The sequence below is a fragment of the Sus scrofa genome, chromosome 12, assembly GCF_000003025.6.
Source record: "Sus scrofa isolate TJ Tabasco breed Duroc chromosome 12, Sscrofa11.1, whole genome shotgun sequence".
In the NCBI taxonomy this organism is placed as follows: domain Eukaryota; kingdom Metazoa; phylum Chordata; class Mammalia; order Artiodactyla; family Suidae; genus Sus; species Sus scrofa.
Window position 1 is genome coordinate 15,352,685 of NC_010454.4, and position 22,107 is coordinate 15,374,791.

General features: G+C 59.0%; 1 protein-coding gene across 1 annotated transcript; it reads right to left on the minus strand.

Moving 5' to 3' along the window:
* KCNH6 (potassium voltage-gated channel subfamily H member 6) lies at window positions 81-22,079 on the minus strand. The gene is made up of 14 exons (XM_003131296.4): window positions 21,812-22,079; window positions 20,801-21,031; window positions 15,676-15,837; window positions 15,374-15,579; window positions 11,907-12,332; window positions 10,212-10,611; window positions 8,997-9,196; window positions 8,567-8,819; window positions 5,433-5,626; window positions 3,925-4,009; window positions 3,513-3,620; window positions 3,190-3,358; window positions 2,343-2,529; window positions 81-2,025 (listed from the first exon to the last, which is right to left on the minus strand). The coding sequence occupies exons 1-14, from the start codon at window positions 21,885-21,887 to the stop codon at window positions 1,741-1,743; spliced, it is 2,982 nt and encodes a 993-aa protein (XP_003131344.1). The 5' UTR covers window positions 21,888-22,079; the 3' UTR covers window positions 81-1,740.

Below are 22,107 nucleotides of genomic sequence, written 5' to 3' on the forward strand. Positions count from 1 at the left end.
TAGGCCGGCGGCTACATCTCTGATGAGACCCCTAGCCTGGGAACCTCCATATGCCACAGGAGCGGCCCTAGAAAAGGCAGAAAGACCAAAAATAAATAAATAAATAAATTTAAATAGAGATATTTATGTTGTTTTGAACAACTCAGTACTAATAAGTGTAACCCTTAAAGTCTTAGGTTAGAAACAATTTTAAAATTTCAATTTATATATATGTGTTACAAGTAGATATGATAAGGTTATTAGTAGTAGACTTTCAAGCATGGAAATAAATTACATGTTGGATAAACTGCGGATGGAATAGAGTGAAATGATGAGTACAAAAAAAGGAACGACGTTAAAGAAGAGCTTGTTCTGTTTTTAAAATGAATGATTTTGGCTTCTTAATCACTGTTACTGGGATTGAAATAAAGCAATATAAATTAAACATGTTATAAAAAGTCAATATTTACAATACTCTGTAAATTATGTCCTTTGCAACCCTTTAAGCACATCAGTAAAATACTTCAGATGTTAACTAAAAATGTGGGCTGGGGGATACATTTTCAAAATTTTTTTAGGGAGTACTGAAAAAGGACAGGACCAGTGACTTTTTGACAACAGTCCATTTCAGTGGGATACTTAACTGCATGTGTTCTCAAACAAGACCATCTGGGTTGAAATTATGTCTCCTTTGCCTATATTTTTGGAAAATACTCTATTTTAAATCAAAGTATAATTTACACATAGAAACTGTACATATTTTTACAACCTGAGACGCAGTCATGTAATCAGCAATTAGGTCAGGAACAGAACAACCCCCAAAAAGTTCCCCCTCTTGCTTGGGTAAAGTTCTTAGTCTCTCTCTGCTTCAGATTCATCACCTCTAAACTGGGGATGATAATACCGGCCCTGTAAGGTTGTTATAAAGAGTTGATGAACTCGTATCTGCAGCACAGTCAGCCTGGTGCCCACAAACACAGAGTGAGTGCCTTAAAAGTGCTGGCTGTGGTCACGATTCCCTATGGCCACCAAGCCGGCACTGCTCTGCTTCCCTTCACCCCAGTGTGCCTAAAAGCCCCCCGCAGCCACATTCAGGTCCCCAACACACAGCTCCTTGGGAGAAGGACTTGGAGGCGACCACAGCTGGCAGAGTTACAGCCCAATCAAGGACCCTCAGGAACGTTACACGCCCAGCCCGACATGAAATGTGCAGACTTTATTAGCTGTGAGATGCGGCACTGCCCACTAGGTCCCAAGGTCATCACAGAACCATCAGGGGCAGAGTGGCTGGGAGCTGGAGCTCTGTGCCCTGCTGAGTCCTCTGCAGAGGACACTTTCACCTCCAGCTGGTTCACAGGCTCTCAGCAGGAGGTCCTGACCAGCCATGGGGGCTGGGCTGTGTGGTGGGGAGAGTTCTGAGCGGGGAGGTGACTGTACCCAGCACAGAGCAAGGCCGTCACACAGAAGATCAGAAGTGTCTCCTTTCTTCACAGGCCCCTCTGTCCCATAAGCTACCTCCACATCTAAGCTCACCCACCCCCACCAGGCCGGCCACCTAAACAACCCCGGCGGTGGCGGGGGGGCGGGGGGGGTGTCAGAAAAGTCCTGAGCCTCTTCATCCATGCCATCCTGGGTCACCTGGACTGGCCATTTGTAGCTACTCTAGGTGAATGGTTCTCAGAGGCGTCCCTAAATCCTTAACTGTCACCTCACCCACCTTCAGTTCCTTCATGGCGTCTTTTATCTTGGGGTTCAGTGGCTCTAATTCCCTGCAAATCCAGGATCTGAGCCATGTCTCTGGACCTCCAGCTGTTTGGGGACAGAGCTGAGGTGTTCAGGGAGGGAGGGAAAGCGGGGGCCACAGACGAGTCCCTGTACCTCCAGGGGATGCAGAGGGGAGGCCAGGGGTGACAGGAGCCCCTCAGGCTGCTCCTCTTCAGAACACAGTGTCAGAGTTTTGTCTATGTCCATAGCCAGAGGGGGCAGCTTGGAGGAGGAGTTGCTGCGCTTCAGGCTCCATTCATCTGAGTCACCATAGCTTGGGGTCTGGAAGGGGCAAGAAAGAGGGAGGCACGCAGTGTGGGGAGCCTCCCCAGCCACCCTGACTTCAGGGATGGGACCTGATGGGAGCTGTGTCCTGCTGCTTTTGACCCGACGTGGGGGTCACGGTCACAGTCTGGGCTCTGCCACCACCTGTCCAGGCAGCCTGTCATGACTAGACCACAAGGGAGGATCAGAGAAGACACAGCTTCTCTCATGCCATGGAGACCCAGGGCTGGACACCCACTGAGACCAAATTAGGGGTGGGGGAAGACAGGAAGCCGCCTCCAGGCAACCCCCTGGGGATCCCCTCACCTGCTTACCTGTGCAGGGGGCACATCGCCCTGGGGTAGTCCAGCTCCTGGCCTCTGAGTCACTGAGCTCACAGGAAACAAGGCCAGGTCATTGGAGGCAGGGGCTCCCAGAATGTAGCCAGTGTGGTCCTGGGGCAAGGGCTGCTGAAGGAGCTGCAGGATGCGGCTGAGGTCTGCGGACATCCGGGACTCCAGCCTGCCAGTCGGAACACCACAGTCAGGGGCAGGGGCAGGGTTGCCTGAGGGCAGCTCTCCATTTTGTAGCCTGCAGGCTGTTCCTGCTGGATGAAGCTATTTCCCCGCTATAATCCACAGCCCCAGATTCCCCGAACACATCCCAGACTCCGATAATAACAGTGACCAGGCACCGTGCACACAGCACTTAGTCCTCATAATGAAGCTCCGACATGGGTCTTCTGATTATTCCCATTTCACCAAAGGGTAAGCTGAGGCCAGGGTGGTTAAGTAATTTGTATACCATATTGGTAAGTTGCAGAGCCAGAATTTGAACTTAGGACCGTACTGCCCCTAAGCCCTCACTCTGCCACCACAGCCCTGCCATCCACAGGCACACCCCCTTTCCAAGGGCCCATAGCATTCATTTCTGCATGCGTCTATGCCCCTCCCCCCAGAAGGCTTCCCTGGCGTGTTCCAGGGTTTTCTGGGCCAAGTCATCCAAGGACTTGGGCTTAGTGACAGGGATGAGGAGGTCTGCAGCTAAATGGGGTTGGCCATTCTAAAACCCAAGGGGCGCCCAGCGATGTCTCTGAGGCACCAGGAGGGGGCACCCATGCTTAGCCTGCCGCCAGTCTTGCCCTCCGTAGGTGTCCCCATTCCCGACCCGCAGGTCACTCACCTGTTCATCTGGGCCTGGAGCTGCTCTAGCCTGGAACCTAGCTCCCGAGGCCAGCAGTCTGGGTCTCCTTGAGGGTTTGGGGGGCTGTGACTTGGCCTTGGGGGCACTTGCTGCAGCAACTCAGGCCAGAGGCCAGATGCATCTGAGATGCTCAGGGAAGGGGCTGCACCTGCTGGGGCAGGGTGGGGGCGAAGGGGGTGGTGGGGAGGGAAGCTTGAGCTTTGGTCCAGCTGCTTCCACAGGCCTGACCTTCCAGAGCAGAGCCCAGGCCCCTCCCCCTACCTGCCGTGGGGACACAGGGTGGGAGGAGAGGATCTCCTTACCTGGGTGCCCTGGAGTACGAGGTCCTGCCCCCAAAGAGGTCTGGCTTCCAGGACCCAAAAGGTTGTAGCCCTGGGAGGGGGGCTGGGGCCCCAGCTTCAGGGGGCCGGCTGGGCGGGCACGTCCAGCCCTGGCCTCACTGTCCAGGGAGCTGCAGCCCAGTGGGTCCCTTGGTGCCTGGAGGTGGAGCCCCAGGGGGCTGGCTGGGTTCCAGCCCTGGGGGCAGCCCTCACTCAGGCTCTGAGGACACAAGGGGAGGAAGGGTACGAGGGCCTCTAGCTCGGAGCCTCGGGAGGGCGCCCTTTTCCACTCACTAAGGGACTGGGGAGGCCTCTCCCAGGGGAGGCATGATGGGGAGGGGGCTGGGCAGGGGCTTCGGAGGGACGGACACTGCTGGGGGCTGGCTCTGCTCACCTGACTGGTTGTCACTGAGGAAGAAGCCTTGGTGGTCCTGGCTGCCTGAAGCCTGCTGGGGTGATGACTGGAGACCTCCGCCTGCCTTGTGGGGAACAAGAGCATCAAGAAACAAAGCTGGGCTGGGGCCTCTTGGCCTTCCCCTGCCGTCCTCCCCCAGTGGCCCTGTGGCAACTAGGTAAGAAAGTGGGGACAGGTGGCTAGGCTCCCCCGCCGCGCTCCGGGCAGCTGCCCTCCCGTGCAGATGGGCGGAAGATGAATGGGCGCTTGGAGAGGCGCAGACCCCTCGGAGTCTTGGGAGAGGCTGGGGTGGGGGACAGAGGAGCTGTCCCCGATTTCTCGGTGCGTTGGTGCCCCGGCCTCGGCGCGGGCCAATGGGAGAATTTCCTCTGAGGAGACGGGGTCTAGAAGTCCCAGTCCATGCAGGGGGTGCCCTCCGCAGCACCCCTGGCAGCACCCTGCCTCCTGGCACAGTAAAAGCCAGGGTCCCAGGCCATGGAAATCACATCTTTCTTGCCCTGGTGTCCAGCCACTGAGCCCTTGGGCCCCCTGATGGCTCCTAGCAGCTGCCCTCCCCGAGGCAGGGACCTTCTAAGATCTGTCCTAGACAGACCAGGTGGGAAGGGGAGAGACTGGGGCAGGGGGGGAGACAGCAGAGGGAGCAGGGTGGGGAGGGCTGTCGTGGTGAGCACAGAAACCTGCCTCCCTCCAGAAGCTAGGCGTGGGGCGGGGCCAGGCTGGAGTGGGGGGCTCAGGGCCTCAGCCACTACTGCTCCTGCTAGGCATGCCAGGCTCCCCCCCACCCCCGCCGCCACAGCCCCTTCTGGGCACTTCCACTCTGTACTGGCTGGCCCACTTCTCAGCAACCCTGAGCGCCACAGACACTTGGTCTCCTTGCACACCCCTGAGACCCCCTGGTTAGTTAACTGTGGAGGGTTTTCTTTTTCCTGAGTTGTTATAATCACCACTGAGAGGTAAGCTGGAGGGGAGAGCCTGCTCTGTCTATACCTCTGGGACTGGCACCAGGAGCTCTTAGGGGGCAGGCACCCCTCCCTGCAGCTTAGTAGGATGTGGCGGGAAAAGCCCGGACCATGGAGCTGCACAGACTTGAGTCCCACTTTGGCTGTGCCACTGATTCTATGGTTTGCTGTATGGCTGTGTGGCTTTGGTCATTTGTCTGATATAACCCTCGGTTTCCTCATCTGGAAAATGGGAATAACCACACAATTTGCAAGAAGACTCAATGAGATCATGCAAAAGGAAGCTAGTGCTTGCCACGCAGTTCGTGCTCCATACCTGGTAGCTATGCCCATACTTAGCATTATGTTGGCCATGGTGGGCACAGAAGAAATGATGGCAGAGGATGCAGGAGGAGGTTGAAAGGAAGGGAAGTGGTCAGATGGGTCCCCTCAGGCCAGGCAGGCCAAGCTCTTGGCAGGCTGCCTGGACACTGCCCGTTGCCAGCTGGCCGAGGGCCACCCTCCCCAGCCCACCCAGTCCAGACTCACGTCCCGCAGGTTGAAGGTGACTTCCAGCTTACTCCAGAAGCTGTCTGCGAAGGCGGGGTACATGTCCAGCACCTCCAGCAGGTCTGCCCGCTGGATCTTGTGCAGGTCACAGTAGGTCAGGGCCCGTACGTCTGCACTGGACTTGCCCGGCCGGGCGTGGAGGCTAACAGGCTCCCCAAAGATGTCATTCTTCCCTGCTGGCCAGAGGGGTGGGGGTCTCTAGGGCCTGGCTCCCAGCTCTCTTCCGAGGCGCCTCCCTGAGGACCTCTTAACCATGACCCCCGCCCCCCCCCGCTCCAGGGATCCTGCCAGGCTGGGGCCTGGTGCTCAGGATCAAGCTCGGGAACAAGGCTGGGTGCACTAGCTGAGGGTGGCATGGGCCCTTCTCTTGTTCTCCGAGTTCTGCAGAGACCCCTCCCACCCCAGCATGGGGGTCCCCTCACTACCTCCACACCCCTCAGGCCTGCCCTCTAGCAGGATCCCCCCTCCTGTCTTCCACTTGCTTCGAAACTGCCCCTACTATCCCCTTCCCAGGGGACACTGGGCAGTGGGGATACTAAAGGCCCCTGTCCAACCTCTTCCTCTCTCAGCCTGCCTTGGGGCTGTGAGAGTGGAGGGAACCCAGGGTCAGGAGCGGCCAGCTCCCTGGGCAGGGCTGAGGCCTCTCTCTGTGTTCCACGGCCACTGTAACCAGCATGGCCCTAGCAGAGGAAGCCTGGGGAAGCCACTTCTGCTCTCTGGACCCCAGGGTCCTCACGTCTCAAGTGGGCATAAACAGATCTGCCTTGTCTACCCCACTAGGTGTCCAGAGGAGCAGACAGGATGCTTGAGGAAGTGCCTCGAATAGCAAGCGGAAGCAGCACAAGATGGGTGGATGCAAGGCTCTGGGCAGGACAAATGTCACAGGGTGGTCCTGGGCTGGATGTGGGGCGCGAGGTGAGGATACTGGGCCCTCCTGGCACTGGCCACAGGCTGTAAATGTGAATAAAATGCTGTCCCACCCACAAGGAGCCCCCAATCCCCGAGAGACAGATTACAGAATGCTCTCTAGAGCCTTAGAATGGGGGAGAGCCGAGAGCAACGGGGCTGCAGAGGAGGGAGGGGCCCATTCCACCGGGAGGCGCTGGGAGCAGGGAGCGGGACTTCCAGGGCAACTGCAGTAGGGGCTGGGTTGTGAGAATCTAGAAGGACTGGGCGCCCAGGAGAGAGGCAGTCCAGGTGTCCATGCAGCACAGTCAAGGCTGGGGGCAGAGAGCCCAGGGCAGGGAGGCCAGGGACCACCATTACTTGGAGGTCGGCTCCCCACGGGAACTTCCGGCCCCCTCAGGCTGGCGATACCACACGAGGGGCACTAACGGTGTGCACGATGGTGACGGAGGCCAGGGAGTGTGCCCCCAGAGAACAGGAGAAGAGCCTGGGGGCTGAGGAGGGGACTGGGGCTTAGAGAAGGAGGGGCTCCTTCAGAGCCGCATATGAAACCCAGAAGCTGGAGATCCAGGCAACATTATAAAGTGATGGTTTCCCAGTAGATGAAGGATTATGACCTAATGTCCATTTCCACTCAGGACAAAATGAAAGGAGTTCATGTCTCTAGCTGAAACTTAAATTGGACTGGCTTCTTAATTATTAATAATAATTATCTCTCCCACATGGATGGTACTTCTAAGCTCGGCTGGGAGTGAGGGAAGGGCTCATAGAGGAACCCACGCGCGAGCCAAGCCTTGAAGGATGACTGGCGCCTGCCCGGCAGGGGTGCAAGGTAGGTGATCTGAGCAGGGTGGCAGCACGGGCAAAGGCCTGGAGGTGTGACAGATGGGCAGGTTTAGAGAACGAAGCAGTGGTATGGCGGGAGCAAGAACTGCCAGGGGGGTGGCAGGACTTGGGGTGCCCAGAACGGGGAGGCTGTGCATGCCCCACGCAGGGTTTACATTTATCATGGGGAGGCATGGAAGGATTTTGAGCAGAAGAGGACTATGCACAGATGGGAATTCCAGATCACTGGTAGAAGGTGGAAGACGACCATGGGGGTAAGACCGGATTCAGGGCCATGGGAGAGGAGCTCCGGACACCTGCCCAGGGAGGACACAATGAGGGCTGGACCCAGGCAGGGACAAGGAGACAGGTATAGGGCAGAGAGGTATTGATGAGGGGAACAGATGGGGCTCGGAGGCTACCTGGATGGCGGGGGTGGGGCAGGAAAGGAGAAGTGCTCCCTTGGTTGACACCCAGGTCTCTGGCCCAGGCAGTGGACGGTTCCCAGTGATGGGGATGCCAATGGAGTGGCTTTCGAGGGAAGATGATGATTTCAGATTGAGATACGCTGTCTGGTCTGCCTAGAGAATAGAAGGGCGGCCATGCCCAGGAACGAATGGAATATTCCAGTCTAAGGAAAGACTGGGGACAGGACAGAGCACTGGGTCCTTGTGGCTTAGGTAAGGCTGAGATCATGGGAGCAAGGAGTGGGCCCAAGTGAGGGTGCAGTGGGAGAAGAGAGCAAGCATCACACTTGGTGAACACCTGCCGAGGGCAGGGCAGAGGGAGGCTGGGCAGAGGGGTGGAGGAGAGCCCGCCACCGGGACAAAGAGAGGGTGAGGCGGACAGCCCGGTCAGGGGCTGGGGTGGGCTGAGGTCGGGGGGAACTCGAGGAAGATGAGAAGCATCTTAGGCAGGTGAAGTGACCTGCCTGAGGTCTGTGGCTTGTGCGCCCCAAATCTGTCCCTACCCACTGCCCCTATCCTTCCTCCGAAGTGTCCAGCTGTCCCTGCAGCAGCACCGGATGAAACTGGGGACCACCCCCCTCTACCCAAGACAAGCCCCTGCCCTTTCACCCTGAGCTTCTCAAGGGTGGGAGAAGGTAGGAACCTGTCTGGACGTCTGAGTCGGACCCATAGCCCTGGAACCCCTGCTTGTCCACCTACCAGCATGAGTCCTCTGAGCCTCAACTTCCCAATCAGGAAAATGGGGCCTGGGGCAGCTCTTTGTTTTAAGGATTCACTGAGCTGGATAGAAAGCTCTCTGAGGCACATGCTCAGCACATGGCAGGTCAGAAAAGGAGCCACCATCACCATCAGGAATGGCCCGGTCGGCGGGACATCTCCTCCCCCCGCCGGCCTGAGCCTCCCCGCCCCACCCACCTAGGATGGCCACCACCACATCGTCGCGCAGGATCTCGATGGAGCCGCGGGAGATGAAGTAGAGTGTGGAGAGCACGTCGCCGAGGTGCACCAGCGTGTCCCCGGGCGGCGCGTGCGTCGTCTTGAACTTGACGGCGAGCGCGCGGAGGCAGCCCTTGCTGGCGCCGTGGAAGGCCGGGCAGTGCTGCAGCAGCGCGCGGTGCAGGTGCAGGCAGATGTCGGCCTGCAGGCACTCGGGGAAGCCCTTCAGCACCTGCGAGGCGAGTGGTCGCATCCAGCGTGAGGCCGGGGGAGTGGGTGGGGAGGGCTCCGGGACGCTCTGCACCTGCGAGACCTTGGCCTAGCCCATCCCCCACCCCCACCCCCACCCCGGCGTTGGCCAGGGTTGGTACTTGAGCTGGGTCAGCCGGACAGGGCGGCGGGGACTCACCGCGTTCATGTCGATGCCGTTGGTGTAGGACCAGGCGTGCTGGAAGTACTCTTCCAGGCGCTGCCGCAGCGGGTTGGGGATCTGGTGGAAGCGGATGAACTCCTTGACTCGCAGCATCTGGGTGTGGTAGCGCGCCGTGCCCGAGTACAGGCGCTGGATGATGGCGGACACGTTGCCAAAGATGCTGGCGTACATGAGGGCTGGGGCAGGTACGGGGAGCCGGGGCTGAGCTCCTGGGCATCCCCACCAGGCCACACCACCCCAGGGCCTGCTCCAGGCCTCCCTCTCCTTGGAGGCCTTCAGTCAAGGACCCCCCCCACTCTGTCCAGGGCAACATCACAAGTGCCCCGGAGGGCACCAGGGACTATGAGGGCCAAAGGTCCCTGGGCTTCCTGCCCTCCCCCTTCTGCCCTGTGCCTCTTGGCATCTTCCTGGCCCAGAGGCCAAACTCCTAAGAAGAAAGAACTAGGGCATTTTTTTTAGTTCAGATTTGTTTTCTCTTGCAAGTTGTAAAAATATAATAAAGGGAAAACTCTTGGTCTCTTGTTTTCACCCATTTTTTTCCCCTTGTTTTTGTTTTTCTGGGCTTTCACATCTCTAAATACTCTGAACATGACAACTTCATCTACGTGTAAAATTCCACACTGCCTCTTGTGTTCCTAGACCGGGTGTCTTGAGGCAGGCAGGCTGAGCGCACACAGCCCTGGGAGCAGCCCCCAGGCTGGAACTGGGTCTTTCCGTGTAAGTCGTGGCAAGTTAGGGCCTTCAGGTTCCTGGTCTGTAAACTGGGCTAACACTATGGCCCTCGGGAGGTAGTGATGGGGACCAGGTGGGGGCCTCTGACCAGCACTCAGAAAAGTGCCCGGGGTCGGGGGGCGCCTTCATGGGCATGCACCTGTGCTAAGAAGGGTTTTAGGCTTAGTTTAATGCTTTGCTGTCATGGTCTTAAAATTCTCAATAATTTTTAAACAAAAGAATCCACATTTTCAATTTACCCTGAGCTCTGAAAATGATGTAGCGGGCTCTGGTCCCTGGCATATAGCGAGGGCTCTACGGGTGTTAAATTCTACATATAGTTGGTGTACACTTAAGCATAATTTCATTGTGCTACAAACTGAAGATCTGCCTCTCACACGTGTTGTGATTGGGTTATATCATTACAAAACTGAAACTGGAATTCCGCGGCTTAGGCCTGGGACACGAGGTAGCACTCACAGCCGATGAGCATGACGCAGATGGAGAAGACCTTTTCAGAGTTGGTGTTGGGCGAGACGTTGCCGAAGCCCACGCTGGTAAGGCTGCTGAAGGTGAAGTAGAGGGCTGTGACATACTTGTCCTGCACCGAGGGGCCCGACGCTGGGTCACTGCCATTGTAGCGCTTGCCGAGTTGTGCGCCCAGGCTGTCCAGCCAGCCGATCTTGGGCTCCAGGTAGGGCCGCTCCACGTTGCCGATGGCGTACCAGATGCAGGCCAGCCAGTGCGCGATGAGCGCAAAGGTGCACATGAGCAGGAAGAGCACAGCTGCCCCGTACTCCGAGTAGCGGTCCAGCTTCCGAGCCACCCGCACCAGCCGCAGCAGCCTTGCTGTCTTCAGCAGCCCGATTAGGGTTGTGGTCTGGAGAGGCGAGGAGGGGGCCATGGGGCTGAGGGTCAGCCCTCGAAAGGCTGTGCTTAGGACCATGTTAACTCATTTGTGGTCACATAGTCATACAACAAACACGGAGAACCTGCTTTGGGCCTGGCTCTTGGCAGTGGGGCACAGTGCAGGGCCTTAAGAAGCTCTCAGCCTAAAGCTCAAAATAGGGTTATGGTTGCTAGGACAGAAGTCCAAGGGGAGCATGGAGGAAGGGGAGGTCAAGTCTTTAGAGCAGGGCAGAAGGCTTCCTAGAGGAGGTGACACAGCAGCTGAGTCTTGAGAGATGAGGCTGGGTCTTCAGGCAGACAGGAGGGAGAGGGAAAGGGCATTCCAGGCACAGGAGGCACAGGAACAAAGGTATGGAGGGGTGAAATGGCACAGTCCACGTGGGAACTGGGATGGTGCTACAGCGGGAGCTCAGAGTGGAAGACCACGGAGTAGTGAGGAATGAGCCTGGAAGGTGGGCAGGGGCTGCTGCTGTGGCCACAGGGTCCGAAGAAAACATGGCTTTTATTCCAAGCCACACGGGAGCCTTTGAAGGTTCTGAGGACTGGGTCGGATGAGGGGCAGGGGCAGGGGCAGGTAAGTGATGTGAAACTCGCCCTGGCCTCTGTGTGCAGGGGTGAGGCTGGTGGGGTGGGCCTGGGGCAGAGGTGGGTAAGAAGGCCACTCAGTGTCCAGGCAGGGCCAGCGCAGGTGGAAAGAAGGGGAGAGGACCTGGGGATAGATTTGCTGGGAGTGAGCGGGCATGGGAGCAAGAAGTCACAAGGGACATCCCGTGCTGGACAGGCTGGGGACTTGGATTGGGGGAAGACTGGAACGCAGGAGGCAGAGCCGGTATGAGAGGAAAGCTGATCCCAAGAAGGTGGGGCAAAAACATAGTGGGAGAGAAAAGCATGAAAATGCCCTCCCGTCAGCTAAGGCGAGCAGAGTGGGCACAGTGGGAGTGGAGGGGGCTGAGGCTGAGAAGGGGTTCAGGCTGCATTGAGGGGCAGCCTGTGGATTCCATTTCTGGCTCCAGGGTGAGGGCAGTTTATAAGTCAGCACGAGGGGCTGGGACCACAGGGGCGCCCGGATGGGGCAGGATTCTGGAGCCCAGGGAGGCAGGCCGGGGGGCAGCCTCCGCTCCCCCTTCTCCAGGGCTAAGAGACCACAGGTGTCTGAGGCCCACTTTCCGCCTCCATTCGCTTTGGCAAAGGGGCCCGATACAGGTCCTGTCTGCACCCCAGGCACAGGGGCGGCCGCAGCGGGCCGCCCAAGTGGGGTCTGCTCACCTCATCGGAGCCGGTGCGGAAGATGAGCAGGTCGAAGGGGATGGCGGCCACCATGTCGATGAGGAACCAGCCCTTGAAGTAGTGGACGGCGATGCGGCGGGGGTGGCTGACCACCTCGTCGTTGGTGTTGACGTACGTGGTGCGGAAGTTGATGACAATGTCCACGACGAACATGATGTCCACGATGAGGTCCACCACGGTGAGCGGGCTGCAGGTGTAGCCGCAGTCCCCACGCCGAGACTCGTCCTGGTCGCTGAGCAGGAAGGCGGCCGAGTAGGGCGTGAAGACGGCGGTGTAGATGACCAGCAGCAGGATGAGCCAGTCCCACACGGCCTTGAAGGGGCTGTAGTGCAGGAGGGTCCCACGGTGGATGCGCGGCGCCTGCAGCTTGTACTCAGGCAGCACGTCCGCCCCCAGGGACAGGACCTGGGGTTGGGGACCACGGGTGATGAGCAGGGTGGCCACCGCTGGCAAGATGGGTTTGGGAGGGGTGGACATGGAGGGGTGAGGCCTAGAGCAAGGGAGATGTGGGAGAGGGTGGGCCGGGGGGGCGGGGCAGGCTGAAGGGGATGAGGTAAAGACGGGTCGCAGCAGGTATGTGGGGGTAAGTTCACCAGCAGACGAGGGCGGCGGGAGGGAGTGCAGAGGGGAGGGGGTGTCCAGAGGAGGGCACAGCTCTGCCTGTAGTGACTCCAGGTTTGAAGCTCACAGACTTGCTCAGAAACAGGCCAGCCTGGAGTGGGTGGGGATGGGGCTGAGGGAGGGGGAGGGGGAGGCCAGCGGAGGGCCAGGCTCGGGTGGATGCAGACGGTGGCTGGGGAGGAGCCATCCTCCCTGTGGGTTTTGGAGGTTTCTGGTGGGAACAAGGAACCCCCACAATACCCTCTTCACTCCCAAGGGCCCTCCCTTGGGCCAACTCTCAGAGACTTCCATGGAAAGAATAGAATTTAGGGGTAGGCACTTCACTAATCTGGGCCCTCGACAGGTCCGGGGAGCCAGAGGCCTTTGCACCCATCCTGGAGGTTTTGATCCTCAGGTTCAGCTGAGCCCTCTCTGCTCTGCCCTCTAAGCCCCGCCTCTGAGACGATGGTCAGCGTAGGATCTGCCCACCCACCCCACCCAGCACTCGAGACGGCTGGGGCGTCTTGAAAGCCAGACCTCCCAGTTGATCCCAGGTCTGCCTCTGCTGTCTCTGTCTTACGGCAAGTTTGACAACCTCGGGGAGCCTCACTTCCCTCACGGGCAGGAGATGACAGGACAGTCAACTCCACGGGGCTGTCATGAGTAAAGGAGCTGGGCATGTGCCACTCCGCACAGTACCTCCGCCTCACGCTCATCACACATCTGACGCTGCCGACAAGATCGGGGCCTGAGACATCCCGTGCCCCACCCCCATCTGATAGGGCCCTGCACGCTGTCCTGGTGTAAGGAAACCTGCAGTGTAAGCCTCTGACCTTCCAAACCAGATCCATTAGCAGACGGGAGCTCTATAAAGAAGATCCACCCAAGGGCTGGTTTCAACCAGGAGGTCCCCGATCTGCCATCCACGCCTCTTGGAGGGGACGTAGTGTCCCCACTCTGAGGGGACCTCCTACCCAGCCTTGGCTTCTGCTCCTATTTTGCATTCCCAGACTCTGTACAGACTCAAAGCATCATTTGTTTTGTTTTGTTTTGTTTTTTTCTTTTGTCTTTTTAGGGCCGCACTTGTGGCATATGGAAGTTCCCAGGCTAGGGGTCTAACTGGAGCTGTAGCTGCTGGCCTGCACCACAGCCATGCCAGATCCGAGCTGTGTCTGCAACCTACACCACAGCTCAGGCCAGTGCAGGATCCTTAACCCACTGAGCGAGGCCAGGGATCGAACCTGCAACTTCATGGTTCCGCGTGGGATTTGTTTCCGCTAAGACACGATGGGAACTCCCTCAAAGCATCATTTTTGATTCTCTTCCTGCTCCTTGTAAATACCCTGACCGCACAGTTATTCCCTACTGACCTGCAGGCTGCACTCCTGTGTCCCTCATACACCCCTCCCATATGCCCGGCACTTAGTCCACATGTGGGCCGGAAGGTGGGGAGAGAGGCAAGAGTCCCCTTCTAAACAGGGGCGCCACCTCCCCACCACAGACCTCTCTAGTCCCCAACACCTCCAAGGCCAACACAGGGCCCCTGCCCCATGTCCCCAGGCCTGCAGGGCCCTGGGGGATGCAGAACTAAGGTGTGGGATGACAGCGCCTAGGCCCTTTGAGTTCTGGTTGAGGCAGTGTGACTTCCCTGCTCTGGGCCCACGCCAGCCCCGCCCCTGAGCTCTGCCAGCTTCCTCCCCACCTTAGGCCTCACAGGTCAGTGAAGCCCAGGGGGGCAGGGACAGGGTCAGGGGAAGGACAGGTTGGGTGAAGGCAGGGACCACGGGCCCCAGTCAGCTCTCTCATGGACAACTCCCCTGGCCAACAGTCCCCATGGCCCTGCCACCGAGGGCCCGGGGTGTGGTGCTGGGTGGGCTGCCCAGGATCAGGCTATTGGACCGTCCTGCCCAACCTGCAGCCTGGCACCCCCCAGGGTTCTTGTCACAAGGAGTCTACCCCCATCTGCTCCAGGTGAAAAGGGGCAGGGGGACAAACTGCTCCCATCCTGAAGCTTAGTCCTGGGGGAAGCTGGGAGCAGGCCCCCTGCCTGGCCCTGTGCCTTCTCATCAGCTCTGGCCTAGGCACCCCTCAGGGGGGCCAGCATTCCCAGTGTCCAGTGGGTCCTCAGAGATCATGTGGTCCAGCTCTTTCCTCCAGGTGAGGCCCCCAAGCCCAGTAAGGGCAGAAGGTCTCTTGCCTGAGGTCACAGAGAGGGCTAGTGGCAGGGAAGCCGAACTGTGGGCAGAGCTCTCTGCATTGCCCTCTGAGTGGTCAGGTGGGGACTCCCTGGAGTGGGACCGTGTGGTCAGCTGAACAGGGGACCCAGGGAGGTTTGCCCTGGGCTGGTCAAGGAGTGACTGAGGGAGGGAGGCATTCAGGGGGCCCAGGCAAAGGGGGCTGACGATGCCCCGATTGCAGGAGAATTCTGTTGTGGGGGCTATCACCTCAAAGGCAAGGGGTGGGGGCAGGGCTGGGGCCCCGACACCTCCTCTCCCCGCTGCTCCTTCTCTGGGCCTGGCAGAGCCTTGGGCTGGCACCCACCATGACCTATGTGTCTTCCCCTCCCAGGCTCCTCCAGGCCTAGGATGTGGCACTATTCCCAGGCTCTGCTGACTCCACCCTCCCCGTTTCCAAGAGCTGGCCTTCAGAGTGGTGGCCCCAGGACAGGCCTTTAAGTCTAAAGACTCACACTCAAGCAGGACAAGAGGCCTGGAGCTCCAGATACCAGGGGCTGGACAAGCTGGCTCCCTCTGCCAGCCCAGACCCTGAGGCGACCAGGCCTGGGGCCTGAGAGGGGACCCTCGAGGCCCAGCACAGCCCCATCCACCCTGCCCTGCACACTGCACCTGGGTGACCTTCTCGGTGACGTTCTGGGTCCGCTCCACCACCTTGTGGGGCGCGATGATCTCGATCTCCGTGGTGGAGCCCGAGCGGTGCTTCTCCAGGTTGAATTCCACAAAGTTGAGCGTGAACTGCGGGATCTGGCTGATAGTCCTGTACTTGACCCTGCCCGGGCCAGGTCCCTGCGTACCCGGCCTGCCGTGAGAGCCCTCTGGAACCAGGGCCAGGGTCAGAGCAGCCAGGCCGGGGACCAGCCGCTCTGCTCAGGTCCCCGTCCCCTCCCCCCACCACGTGCTCCCCGCCTCACCAGAGCCCAGGAAGCTCGGGGACAGCAGGCGCTGGGACAGGCTGCGGCTCCCTCTCTTGGCCAGGAGCTGGGCCAGGTCCTCAAAGTTGAGGATGAACATGATGACGGCCCCATCCTCGTTCTTCACGGGCACCACGTCCACCAGGCAGCGGAAGCTGGAGGCTGCGAACACCATGGGGAGGGGGTGTCACAGGACCCCGGCGGGGGAAGTTAGGGAGGGCAGTGAGGAGGCCTGCAAAGTGACCAGAGCTATTGGGCAGAGCCTTGGTGACAACCCGGCAGGTGCCCCACCCACAGGGCGGCGGTGGAGAGAGCTGCTAAGCTTCTCATTAGGAGATAATGTAGCATCGGGCCTGAGTCCACACTCGGCCTCAGCTCAGGGCTTAACCTTGAGGTTTGCTTCTGCCATAATTAAAGCCGAGCAGATGGGGGTGGATTAAGTGGGGGGGTGAGGTCGGGCATCCTACCCCATGGAGCTCTGGCTGGCCCTGGGTTCAGCTCCCATAGTCCCGGCCCACAAAGACGCTGGGAGGAGCTTGCAGTTGAGAACACACTAAGTGCTGGGCACCGAGCCGGCTGGCACATTAGGCCTCCAGCTCCGTGGTGGTGCCCAGAGCATCCTTGGCGGGCACACACAGACCCCTGTTTTGCAGATTCTGGGCTTCTGAGAAACTGACTGCTGGGTCTGCCTGGGGACATGGAGTGGGGATCCCAGTACACAACAGTTCAGAGAGAGGAGGGGGCTTGTCGGGGCTGAGTACACTGGAGGCAAGGCCAGGCTGCTGCTCCAGGCCTGGGGCGGGGGCCTCGGTCCCAGGGCAGAGTGAGGCAGTGGCCGGGGTCTGGAGAGGGAGAGGGAGACAGATGGCAGTGTGGGGGCAGGACAGCCCCCTCCTGCCGCTCTTCCCACCCTCCAGGCAGCCCAGGCCTCAACACTGCCCCACTGTTGCTCTTTCTCTGCTCCCGGGTGTCCCCCTCACACAGGTGAGTGGAACAAAACAAGCTCGAACAGCCAGGTACCCCAGAGCCTAGTCTAGGGGCTGGGTGATGCCACTGAGCCTTCTCCATGGCACCCGGTCATCCCATGTCCCTCAGGTCAAGCTGCAGCTGGGGGTCAGGATGCTAGGGGCAGGGGCCTCAGGTAACACACACGAAGAGCAGAAGGCAGCTCTGTGTCTGCCTCATTTGCCCACGGCGGGCACCTGTGCCAGGTGGTGTTTGTTAACGGAGTGAATGAAAGAATGTGTGTAATGCAAGTGGGTGGGAGGCCAGCTGGTGGGAGTATTATCACTTCAGCTTCCCCTGGAATCACTCTCCCCGCACCCCCTCTGGTGCTCACTTCCCTTGGTGCCTCCTCCCACCGTTAGTGCTGGGGTGCATCTGAGCTGCCTCTCCCTCCCACTTTCCTCCCTGGGAGCAGGAGTCTCCAGGATCAGATTCCTGGACTCCCAGGCACCAGGCAGCCATCTGCCAGCTGCTGCACTGGGCCCTGGGGGAGACATCCACACCAAAGAGAGGCCACCCCCTCGCCTCAGCGACCCCCTCCTGGGCTCACTGTGTTGTATCCCTGTCTCTCAGGCCAGAGCCCAGCATTCTTGTCAGTCTGGGGCATGGCCAGGCTTGGGCACTGGGACCTACCCAGCAAGCCTCCTTGGCCAGTGCCCGGAGACACTGTCCCCCAGGCCAGACTATTTCTTCACTTTCTGGAACTGCAGAGTTCAGGCCTGGGAGGGGGCGGGGCAAGGGCAGAGCTAGGCAGAGGGCAGACTCCAGGCTCTCCATGCTGCCAGGGGCTGCCAAGGCCCAGTCTGTATCCACTGATGCTATTATCTTTGGAAAACTGAGGCTGGGAGTGGACCAAAGACCAGCCTATCAGAGCAGTGAGGGTTGGAGGGGGTCGTGCATGACACCCGACCTTCGTGCTTACTGCCTGTGGGTGTGTGGAGACAGGAGGCTGTGAGGGTTTGGATAAGTTGAGAACATTCTTTTCCCCGTCCCTAAGCTGCCCTTGCTCACAAGTGACTCTGTGATCAGAAGTGAGTGTGTCACCCTAGGTTGTGCCCAGGAGTGGTGGTGCTCCTGTACCCTACCCCCCAGTCCTGGAGGGAGGTGGGGAGGGCACAGGCTTTGCCTGGTTCTCCCTTCCAGGGACCTGCCCTCCGGGGCCCCCCCACCTCTCTCTGCTCTTCTCTGCATCTTGGACACACCCCCTTCCTTCAGTTTCTCCTGGTCCCTGCCCCTCCCCTGCAAGACCCCCCCCCACCGTCTATTGCCCCTGTCTCTTCGTCTTTTCGCACACCCCTTCCAGCATGTGGAGAGCTCTCAGGAAGGAGGTGGCACCACAAAAGCTGCCATTAAGAGGGGAGCTGCTCCCTACTGCCTCCCCGCTGGGCGTTTCTGGCATCCATGGGTGAGTGTGCAGAAAGCACCGGGGCCCCGGACCTCAGCCCTTGTCCTGTCCTTCTTATTTGGAGCTGCGGACTGGAGGACCCCCAGGCTTCCTCTAGTGCAGCTTGGGGATCAAGGGACTCTGGTGCGGGATCATAGGAGAAGAGGATCCGGCCAAGGCAGGCAGTGGGGGCAGGGGCAGGGGTGGGGGAGGTCTGAGGGCTCTCCATCCCCCTTCCAGACGCTCACTGGTTCTAGTCTTGCAGCCACCCCTGCTCCTCCTAGCTCTCAGGGTCATACTTTTCCTACGAAAGGCAGAGGGCAGCAGAGCCAGTTTCTCAGGGGTCCCTGAGCCCTGTCTCATAGGGTAATTTTTGCCAAGTGCCCTGGCCTCTTCGAACCCAACTTTACACAGCTGCACAATGTGGAGCTATGCGGACACAGACTTGGAGAACTGTCAGTGGGTTCCTCCTTTAGAGGAAAAGGATTATAAACCAGGTAGAATTCTGTACAGGGCCGCGTCCCTTCCTACCTCCCCGAAGTCAGTGGGAGACGGAGGAAAGGAGGTCTTGGCCTGAGGAGGGAGAAATCACCACTGGGATGCTCTTCAACAGGCCTCTGAGAGGTCGGGGAATATGACAAAACACAGTCGCGGGGTGAGAGAGGCCCAGGAGGTGAACACAAGTTACCGAGTATCCCATCCCTCCCTTAGGGGAATGCAGGCCAGGAGGCTCCCTTGTCTGGATTTCAGGCCAATTTCGGGTAAGTCCAAGAGGGCAAGCTCTTGGCCTATAGGACAAGGAAGGGCTTGGGGTGGGAGTGGGGGTAGACTGGGATTTATGTGGGTAATTTTTCATTCTCACTCAGGGCCGACCTCCAAGACTAAGATCTCTAGGGTCCTTTCTGATTGCTGGAGGACCCCAGCAGGGTTCTGAAGACCTGAGTCTCGATGTCAGAGCGTCAAGGCTTGGTCTTGCCCAGGTACATGCAAGGTGCTGAAGAGACCCTAAGAGCCCTGATCTGACATCACTGGGAGTCTGTGATCGGGCCTCATCCCTGTGGGGCCCAGGTAGAGCTCTGGGGTCAAGGAGAGGGTCCGAGAAGGACCTGAGGTCCTCTATTATTTCCTTCTGTCCCAGCCTGTTCCCTAGGGACCCTTCTCACTCCTTTGACTGTCACCTCCTCTCTGCAATGATGTGAGGAGGTGAGGTCACAGCTTTTAAAAATATTCTCACTTCATTAACCCTGTGAGTGCTGCTAAACTAAGCCAGGTTCTCCCTAGTTCCCGAATTGCTACCCCTCCATTCACATGGGCGACAGCAGCAGGGGACAGCCAGAGGGATAGCCTGGACCTGCCCAAGAAGCACCTGGAAGCCCTTAAAACACACACACACACACACACACACACACGCTCAGGCTCACACTTACACTCATGCTCCACGTGTACACCAGGCCCCTGCAACCCAGGCTGTCAGCACCCTCAGCCCCAGTCCTAAGGTGCCTGCCCTTTACCTGCACTGCAGTGACCCTCAGGACTTGTCCCCATGGAGGACCCTCTGCTGGGTCTTCCTTCCTCAACAGTCCTGCCTCTGAGCACAGAGGCTGTTGGGTTCCTTTCTCCCCTCTTGGGATTATTCAGATCAGATCTCTCTGAGGGAAGAATCCAGAAACTTAGGGTCCAGTCCCAGTTTGCACCCAAGCAGTAGGATCTTGGCCACGTCCCTTCTTTTTCTTGGGCCTCGGTTTCCTCATGCGGGAAATGAAGGGATGTACTGAAGCCAGTGGTTCCTACATTTGGCAGAACATCCAACAGTCAGGGAGATTTTTCCAAATACACCTGCTTGGGCTTCACCTCACATTCCTGAGTCAGCCCCTCTCTACAGAAGGTGTGTTTTGGAAAACAAGCCCCAGGTGCTTCTGAAGCAGGACCAGGCTTGGGGGGCAGGAGGGGGGTGGTGGGTGAGGCATCGATCCAGGTGATTTCACAGGGGCTTTCAGGATCCTAGTTCCCATCGATCTCTTCCCTGCCCGCACCGGTTCCAGTGGAGACCCTGAAGTTCTGGGGCAAGGATCTTAAAGGGCTGCAGAACAATTTCTCCTCAGCCCCTACCCTCTGCTTTTGTTCTGTGCACAGTAAGCTTGGGCTGACAATAGCATCCCCAGTTGGATGAGCCTCCAGGTCAAGGAAAATGCCAGACCCTTCCTCCTTGAGGAGCTGGGGCTGGGTGAGTCAGGCCCACCCCTCTTTTTCGGCCAGCAGCCCCCAGGCCTTGCCTAGCCACAGAGGCCCTGAGGGGGTGACTCCTCCCCTAATCCCCAGAGCAGACGGAGATGAGGAAAGGTTAATTTCCGTCCCAGCTGCCTGACAGCTGGGGCTGACAGTGACAGAGTGGACAGCCAGGAGACCGGGGACATGGGGGAGGGATGGTGGAGTGGGAGGCCCTGCCTGGGGCCTGGACCAGTTGGTGGCTCAGCCTGGTCCTTGGTTTCTGCAGTCAAATGCTCTACCCCTGAACCATCGCCCCACAGTCCCTGATTTCTGAAAAAGACCTCAGAAGGCATTGCATCCAGTGTCCGTCACATCCCCCTACAGAGAGGAAACTGAGGCCCAGAGAGGAGGCAGAATTTGTCCAGGCCCTTGGGGCCCCTAGGTCAGTGCCCTTCCCATGGCCATTGGGCCTGGACAAGAGAGGGGCCAAGCCTGCCTCACAGAACCTGTGAGCTGAGGGCGCCTCACCATCCTTTCGGTAGTAGAGGATGTCCACCTTGCACTCCTCAGCCCCCAGCAGGGCCTGTGCCAGGCGGGACATGGCACTGCGTGGGGTGTTGGGGCCTGTAAGGAAGTCACAGGTACACGGTCTCTGCATCACTTCCACTCGGGAGTAGCCGAAGAGTTCACAGAAGCCGTCGTTGCAGTAAATGATGGCGCAATTCTCCATCTGAGCATTGGCAATCAGGAACTTCCGACCTAGGTGGGAGATGCGAAGCCCATGGCAACCAGGATTGGGCAGCAGGGAGGGCAAGATCATAGGGAGTCTTGGGAGCAGTGACGGGGGATCTAGATGGGGGAGCAGAGCAGTGATCAGGATGAGGGAGCAGGGGAGGTGAGGATTGGGGGCGGGGGGAAGACCAAGGAAGCCAGAGTCGTGGGGGAAGGTCATGGAACTCCTGGGAGTAATGAGGGGGAAGGAGGGGGAAGCAAGACAGTGACCAGAGAAGGGAGGGAAGAGGAGTCAGGCCTGGGGATGCTGGGAAGACCAGGGCAGTAATGGGGTCAGTGAAGTGGGAGGGAGGCCCAAGGCTTCCTGGAGGCAGGGAAAGGGAGCAGGGATGTGACCAGATGGGCGCCAGGCCTGGGAGACCTAGAAAGACCAGAGTGGCTAGGGTCAGGAGGTGAAACGGAGGGTGTCAAGGAAAGCTCTGGAGGAAATGGGAGTGGGGCGGAGGTCAGGAGAGAAGCAGAATGTTGATAGAAGGGGAGGTTATGCTTTGGGGGGGGCAAGAAAACAACCCAGGGGCAGGAGGGGGGCCCTTACTCTGCGCAAGGTGCTCTGGAAGAGAGGGTGACATTTGCGGTACATAGGGCCCACAGCAGGAGAAGGTGTTCAGGGACATTAAAGGGAAGAATTTTGCATTCAGCGTCAGACACCCCCCACCCTTCTCCAGTCGAAGTTAGTAAAGGGGTTCAGCCACTCCTGCCACCGAGCCAGGGCTCCAGATCGCGCCCCCACCCAACACATACACTCACTTTGGCCCTCGAACTTGCGGATGATGGTGTCCAGGTAAGTGTTTTGGGGCGCGACGTGTCCCCTGCGAACCGGCATCTTGCCGCCGAGGCCTCTGCCGGTAGCCACCAGCGCCCCGGCTCCCTGCGTGTCCTCCTGTCCTCGGGCTCAGCGGAGTCCGGCTCCGGGTGGGTGCCGCCCCCGGGGAGGGCCGCGGGGCTCCGCTCCCCGCCTGTGTCTCTCCTCCGCTGCTCTCCCCGGCGCCCTCCCGGGCTGGCCGCTCACCGCGCCTCCTCCCCTCAGCGGCCGCCCGGGAGCT